The sequence below is a fragment of the Hordeum vulgare genome, chromosome 3H (genome assembly GCF_904849725.1).
Source record: "Hordeum vulgare subsp. vulgare chromosome 3H, MorexV3_pseudomolecules_assembly, whole genome shotgun sequence".
In the NCBI taxonomy this organism is placed as follows: domain Eukaryota; kingdom Viridiplantae; phylum Streptophyta; class Magnoliopsida; order Poales; family Poaceae; genus Hordeum; species Hordeum vulgare.
Genome location: NC_058520.1, coordinates 12,443,596 through 12,451,263, shown reverse-complemented (window position 1 = coordinate 12,451,263; position 7,668 = coordinate 12,443,596). Strand labels below are relative to the sequence as shown.

Below are 7,668 nucleotides of genomic sequence, written 5' to 3'. Positions count from 1 at the left end.
TTCGTCAAGAATAAGCTATATATGTATATCCACATTGTGAACAAATAAGTCATGAATTAACAAAACCACTGTCCTGAGTGCAACAAAGACGCTTCGTATTCACTAGAGGATTATTCTTGTAGATCTACAACTGTGAGCCTCCTACGTAATTTATCGCATGGAGCAGAGGAGCACAGCTTCGTTTTCATGAAGTATACGTGTCTGGGAGAGTGAACTCCGAGAGAGGCATCTTGCCTCGGATCATTGCGCCGGCGTTCGGCATTATGTGCCAGTGGAGGACGAGCTGAACTTTCTTGCCCCGCAGACTAGTCCCCTGATGACGGACACAAATCGGAATTCAGGTCATTTACAGGTAATGTAACAAAAAAACGGAGTGAGAAAGAGTGGAGCTTTACCTGGTCAATCAGGGGATACTTGCTCTTCACCTCCACTTGCACGTTTGCCTGGTCTTTGTCAGGTATTATGTTGTCCCATAATGAAACCTGTCAAATGGAATAATATGAATACAAGCATGATGGGATCGTCCTCTACTGTATTCTTATTGAGAACAACACAATGGTGTTTTGCAGCACTTCTCGATAAAAGAAAGGCAGGTATTCTGAGTGATGATTAAAGTGCATGCTGCCAAAATATAACTTCTTAATTCAAGCAGCTTCTCTTATCCCAAGGTGACAGAAGGAATACTCCATATTGAAGCAGTGGTTAATTACAGACAGTTATCTGTTCTTGGAAAATATAGATAGTGGCAGAAAAATGTTGACCAGGATTAAATAAGGGTATTGGCATACCTGGTTCAGGGAATTCTTCGCGGTTTCATACTCAGCGGTCACAAAGGCAAAGACCTGATAAAAGACAAGAAATTAAGTTGCCAGCTTCAATGTGAAGTGGAGCAAATACAACCTCTCTACCAAAATGTAAGACCATTTTTGGTTTTGCACATAAAAAAGTGTCTTACATTTTGTTACGGAGGGAGTAACTAACAATGTCAGCTGAAAAAGATATGGGAGTAGCACCGCAATCGGACTATTTCTTATCTACGTCAAATATGCTTTCACATTCAGCAAGTTTGTCAAGAACATTCTAATAATAGCCTGTGCTTCTGAATTAAGCATATCGGTAACAAATTGCTGAGTAACATGGCTTACATGTTAATTATGAGGATGCATTTTCTTGTGTATCTATTATTAGTTACAAGGCACTCAGCACTGAAACTATCTTCGCTAACTATTTTGCATAAATGACCATATGTGCTGCCCAAATTGGGGGGAGGGGGATTGACGGTATGATGGCTCTCGGTACAGAAAGGCCGAAGAATGGTTTGCTCCTTGTGATGATTCTGCAACCAGATAGCACTAAATTTGCCAATGTAAAGCTTCATTAGAAAAACTATATTCTAATAGTTTTCAAGGTCGGTATCTATTTCTTCTGAAGATAACACGATGTTCTGTAGCATAACAAACAAATGATGCATTTCCTTGAGTACATTTTGGCAGCATTCTACGGGCTGACAAAATTGAAAAGAAAAAAGGATCGAGAAAATGACAGCTTTCGGTACAGTAAGACCAAGGACTAGATGAAAAGGTTGCTCCTTGTGATGCTTTCCGCAAGCAACCAGCATTGAACTTAACACCGTAAAGCCTCATAACAAATATTACATGTTTTTTTTTTCTGATGAAGATATTGCAGTAGAAATTGGCAAACCAAGGTAAGTCTTCATTCAATATTGACTCAGTTTTTGTACATAACAGTTGAGCAATATTACTTGTCATACGCACTTGTTATATTATTTGTCAGGCCACGATATATATGGGCTCTGTTTACTGGGCATCTACACATTTAGAGAATAGTTTAGCATTGCACATCCTACTAGAATGAAAATATCACCTGCTTTGTGTTCCACGTGAAAAGTGATTCCAAATTTGCAGATAGACTGAAGGTCAAGGTCACCTGTCACATTTGTTTTCAGAAATTCGTCAGTGGTGCTACAATAGAAGTAACATGGCATATATACAAGCGATGAATTTGCTTGCAGCGTTGTGTCAATGAATGATAGTAATAGCAACTGTGCAACATAAAGGCAGTCGCAAATGCACAGATTAGAAGCTGTGAAGCAATATTACTAGATTGATATTGAAGACTGTTTTCAAGATTTTTTTTCCACAAGGAACTGGTTTTATTCAGCGACTTGCCGACTTACTGAATACTTGCCCAAGGGAAAACATTCTATGTTGTAAAATGATGGCCTTATTTGTAGATGATGAAAGAACTACTCCGTACGTTCCAAAATAAGTGGCATGGTCATCGACGACACTTGTTTTGGAACACGGGAGACAAAAGGGTGAGGTAAAAGCACAAACCTTGTCGTTCCCATTGATCTGTTTGTGGAATCGGTTTATCTTGGTAACCTACGAGAGCACAAGAGAACCAATAATCAGGCTTTAATACATGTAAAACAGGAACCAGCAAAGAGGTTGCAGGCGTGCCTGATAAAGCAACAGACTTTCCGGTGACCACAAGGCACAGGGCATGGAATCTGAACCCAACTTTTACACAAGTCGCAAATCATGCCTAAACACTTCTACTCGTAGAATACTAGGTAAGCGACTGAACGTACAGAGATACTTGAACCATCCTACAATGACCCAAGCTGCATCCGGGCAGATCGGCGAATTCAGGGACAGAGAACCGGCCAGATCCCCAAAAGCTCACCCCCGCCGGCGACGCCGAGCCCCGAACCCTACTACTGGGCTCCTCACAGGATTGCGAAGCTCCGGCGTTACTACTGGCGACACCACCTCCGCGAATCGCGTGACGGAAATCCAGGCGAGCGCTCGCGGTTCAGAGGGCTCAACTGCAGACGACGACCGCTCTAGAGAGAGGCCAGGAGAGGGGAGGGGAGGGCAGGGGCGGACGGCGGACGTACGTGGGCTTGGGCCTCGACGGAGGGGACGTGGAAGGCGTCGAGCGCGGAGGCGGCGGCGCAGGCGGCGACGAGGAGGACGGCCGCCGTCGTCGCCGCGGCCAGCAGCCGGGTCCCCCACGAGTGCATCGTTACCCTCTGGGCTCTGCCTTTTTTTTTCCGTTCTGCTTCTGGTGGGGCGGGATATGGGCGCACAGGCCACGTACGCGCGCGCTCGGGGCCGTCCGATCCGGAAACCGACGGCTGATACTGAAGACGGGCCGCGTGGTCGATGAGATTCGATTGGGCCACGTGGTCCGCTCTTCGGAAGAACAGAGTTCAACACCGTTTGGGGACACAAACCTTGCAGCCTCTCTCACAATCAAACCTTCGTCAAAGTTTACATCTAACCCTTATTCGACGCCGATAGCATCTCGCCGACGTCAAATAGATACATACTTCATGCCCAAAGAGGCTCCCGAGGGCCGGCTCTATTTTTTTTTTTTTTGCGGGGGCCTAGGGCGAAGTTGAAAAATAGGTTCAGACGGATGATGGATATGTATGATATACAGGTGCAAAATATTAAAGTTTACATCTAACCGCGCATTCTTATTTAGAGACGTCTATAAATAGTCGATGAATGTTTAAGTTATATCATATCACGACAAAGGGAATAAAAGAGTAGCGAAATGTAACAAATAATATTCTCGGCTAGTTTGATTACATCAAATAAGAATCAAGTTTTTATGAGTTCAAAGTTCATCGACAATAATACTTTAGTGTATATGATGCATTCCTTTTGTCTACGTTAGCTCTTCATTCTTCTCATATGCTCTTCCGGATTCATTACCCTTTAGACACTGAAGTAAATGCTTCACATTTTATTGGAGAATCATATATCTATGTTAGATCATGCTATTTAGTTCAGAATTGTGTGTGCCCTTTTTTTACTGAATTTTACAAATGTTTTTGCCTTGCTTAGTTTACCCTGCATTAGGGCTCTCTCACATTTTTGTCATGAATTTATAAATGTCTGGTGGGGATTCATATTTTCTTCGTTATTTCTCCCATTTGTTTTGAAAGCTGTTGTCGGTTTTGAATAGTCATTATCTTTGACCATTATATAGTGAGTTGATACAATAATTTCTCATTTCCAGGTCCACTGCCTTCCTCCTTGAGGCCTTGTTTGGTTTCTCTAAATTTAAAGGGGTTTGAAGGGGATTGAGAGGGATTAAATCCCCTACAAGTCAAAATTCATCTTAATCCACTTCAATCCACTTGAACCCCCTTGTGAGAGGGATTAACCAAACAAGCCCTGAAGAATATGTGATTCATTATTCCTTTCTGCACCCCTATTATGCTTACGAAAAAGGCAAGAGAAGGTTATGGATTTTCTAGGATGGGCACATTTGCTCTCTGGTCTTCCGGTGCAACACTGTGATTCACCTTTTGCTCTTTGGTCATCGAATTTTGGCTTTTGGCTGCTCCTGTAGTATTATCCTAAATAAGTAGATCAGTTAAATCCATTGTGTCCGTTCGTGCTTTAGGTAAATAAATAAAGAAACTTACAAAAAAAAATGCTCTGTGATTCATCTTGTAAGACTGTTACCTTTCTATTAAGATAGACATATTACCTTACTTTGCTTGCTCTGCTTTCTGAGTGAATGCTCTACTGGTACTACAGTTTAATTATGTCTATTCTTTAAGAACTGGCGTTTATTTGGATTGTATACACACGTTTACAAATTCAGCAGCTAGATTAGTGCATCCAGCCACGCAGAACCACTAGTGTCCGTGTAAAGTTGGATGAGCAAACAGCAGCAGGGAGAGTAACAAATGAAGCAAATGTGTCGCACCCACCTTATTCTGGGTTAGTAGGAACTACCGTAGGAGCAGCATTATTGTGCATTTGCAGCCGAAAGTCTCCTGGTTTGTTACCGTATAAACTAGTATAAAGTGAAGGAGTACCAAAATTCTTAAATGATCAATTATTTACGGTTAATTAGAAGTGGAAGATATTATTTACAGTTATTTACAGCATCGTTACATGCATATTGAAGCGTTTCCCCAGGCAGAAACAGCAGAGACATCTTTCTAACTGAATTACGCTTTACACAACTCATAATAACTGCCCGTGCCAAAGTAATAAAGATTTAATAATGCACGAAACAGAGCATGGTGCACAAAAAAAAGAGCTCAAACCGACACGATGGTAGTTAAAATCTGAAGAGACACTGTGCTGATTCAGCCTTGGTTGTTCCAATTTGTGTCCCGTTCCAATTTATATTTGTCCTATGGAATTGCTAATTCTTACTCCCTCCGTTCCTTAATACAGTATAAGACCTTTCAGAAATTTTACTATGAACTACATACGGATAAAAGGATAAAATGTTTTGTATTTAGAAACAGAGAGAGTAGTCGATTGAGAGAGTTATAAGTCACTAGACTGGCCTTCTAGTTTGCCTTCTGACCGTGTGACCGGCAGCTCATCCATAAATTTAGCCAGACCCGACATTTTACTGAAGTAAAACACTTGACAAATTATCTTGTAACCACAATCTACGCCCTGTTGAGTGAGTGTCTGTCTTCTAATGGTGAAGAAGCTCCAGAGCAAGGGACAAGGCGCCACTGAACCGAGTGACGTTGAGCGTGACGTTCTGGCCGGCCAGGTACGCCGGCCGGAGCGCCAGCGACGCTTGGCTCCTCACCGCCGCCGGGTTGTCACTTGGGTGCAGCTCCGCCAGCGTGCTCTCCCCGATGGCGACGGTGTACCGAACGTAGCCGAGCCCCATGTCGCCCGCCGGTACGCCGAAGTCCTCCCCCGCCATGGCCTCTAGCCCGCCCAGCGGCACCACTTGCACCACCACGGCCCCTGGCGGGAGGAACACCAGGTTGGCGAGCCCAGTGCCGTGAACGCCCACCAGCACGTCGCACGAGTTCACCAGCCGTGCCAAGGCGGAAAGGTCCGAGCGCTGCTCCGCCTCGCCGACGATCACCTCGTACCCAAGCATGGCTGCCGCCTGTGCGACAGTGCCCATGTTGGTGAACGCCCTGGTTGTCTTCCGTGAAATGATGAGCAGCCTGGGGCGTCGCGGGCTCTTGACGTTGTCGCTGCTGCCATGTAACAGACGGATGGCTGTGTCTCTCTCAAGGCCGTAGGATCTCCGGGCAAGGCGGGCAAAGGCGGCCATGGAGTAGTGCCCGCCGGCAGTCTTCGCGTCGTTGATACTCATCTCCTTGTGGAAGCTGAGGCCGACGACCACATGAGGGTAGCAGAGCACTTCTGTGCTTTGCCTGTCCATGTCAATGACAGCATGGCCAGAGAGCCCCCGGAGCAGCGGTCGGTACTTGTCAAGCCACCACGACGGGGCGTCGCTGGCAAGCAGGTGCACGTCGCTGCGGAACCGGCTGGCGGTGATGAACAGCGGGATGAGCACGTCGGTGAAGTCGTGGAACATGTTGCCCTCATAGCCACCACCGACCGAGAAGACCACCGCGGGGGCGGCGCTCTCGGCCATGCATCCCGGAACGTGAGGCGATGAAGGGGTGACCGACACCAACACGTCTGTGACGCTGGCGAGCACGTGGCCATCCTTCTTCCTCGCGTGCGGCTTCATCCTCCGTGACCGGCGCCTCAGAGAGGCAGAGGGGTGGACGAGGGCAATGATGGTGATGTTGGAGAGGATTACCCGAACATCGCCCTTGAGCTCGCATACATCTGATCTTAGGTTCGACATGTCACACTCACACAGCAGCTGCTCCCCTTCGTTAGCAGAGTCCATCTTTTCTTCTTCCCACATCACTGAAGATGTTGGACCAGCTGAAAACAGCAACCTCACTGCAAACGCAAAATAGAGTAAGCGAACATAAAACCAGCAGAAACAAAGACCAAAAATTGTGTTTTCCCTCGAGCCACCGGCAGGAGCACTCTCTATTCATCGGACACGCCAAAAATGTCAATGCTACAATAACTTACATGTCTGCAGAGGAACTGTGTGCCTGAGCAGCACCATGAGCGAAACCGGCGCAAGAATGCATACTGCAAACAGCACCAATCCAACTTTGACAGTAAGGCTGATTATTTTCTTCTCACTCGCCATCTTGCAACGCTGATGTCCTCACAAGCCAACGTAGCAATGATACTTCCTGAGATGCTTCTCTGATTATATTCTTCTTCACCTGCTTTGTTAGTTCAAACATCTAATTAAACAGGTAATGTTTGTTCGGAAGATCTACTAGGGATCACCAACAGAATAAGCAGCTACGCCCTAGAATAGATTGAGGGGTGTTGCGTAAAGTGTAATCCCAAGACAAAGAAGTAGCAGATAAATATTCCAAAGGAGATGACTCACTCAATCATGGAGAACATACCTTTTCAGAAATCGTAACAGTTCGACACACCTAAAGAAAACAGAGCATTATGAACAAAAAAAATCAGAAGAACTAAATTGTGAAACCTAAAGAGATACCTGCTTGAAGCTTAGTTGCATCAGTCCATTTGGTGTTAGTGGACACTGATACCCCAGGTCAGGGTAAAGGTCTACATCAGTGCAATAGTTGATATGTTAGGTGTTAGACTCAAGAAAATACTGTTTCGGTTAGTTGGTCCAACCACTTTGCTAGAATAACGACAAGGAGGATTCTGCTCATGTCAAATCCTCCTTGCCAACATGTCAAGCAACAACAGAATTTCAGAAACTTGGAAATATTGAGCTAGGTTCAGTGGTACTTTTAGTAGCCCACAAGAGAAATCTTGCGTTTCACTTCTT

At 45.2% G+C, this 7,668-nt stretch overlaps 2 protein-coding genes across 2 annotated transcripts; both read right to left on the bottom strand.

Moving 5' to 3' along the window:
* Window positions 1–3,075, bottom strand: LOC123442532 (probable signal peptidase complex subunit 3). Its single transcript, XM_045118601.1, has 6 exons — window positions 2,924–3,075; window positions 2,358–2,405; window positions 1,885–1,947; window positions 789–842; window positions 396–482; window positions 1–313 (listed from the first exon to the last, which is right to left on the bottom strand). The coding sequence occupies exons 1-6, from the start codon at window positions 3,047–3,049 to the stop codon at window positions 185–187; spliced, it is 507 nt and encodes a 168-aa protein (XP_044974536.1). The 5' UTR covers window positions 3,050–3,075; the 3' UTR covers window positions 1–184.
* A 2,078-nt stretch (window positions 3,076–5,153) lies between these two features.
* On the bottom strand, window positions 5,154–7,598 carry LOC123442531 (alpha-1,3-arabinosyltransferase XAT3-like). The gene is made up of 3 exons (XM_045118600.1): window positions 7,271–7,598; window positions 6,876–7,078; window positions 5,154–6,737 (listed from the first exon to the last, which is right to left on the bottom strand). Exons 2-3 carry the CDS (start codon window positions 6,997–6,999, stop codon window positions 5,488–5,490), a joined length of 1,374 nt encoding a protein of 457 aa, XP_044974535.1. The 5' UTR covers window positions 7,000–7,078; window positions 7,271–7,598; the 3' UTR covers window positions 5,154–5,487.
* Window positions 7,599–7,668: the final 70 nt, after the last annotated feature.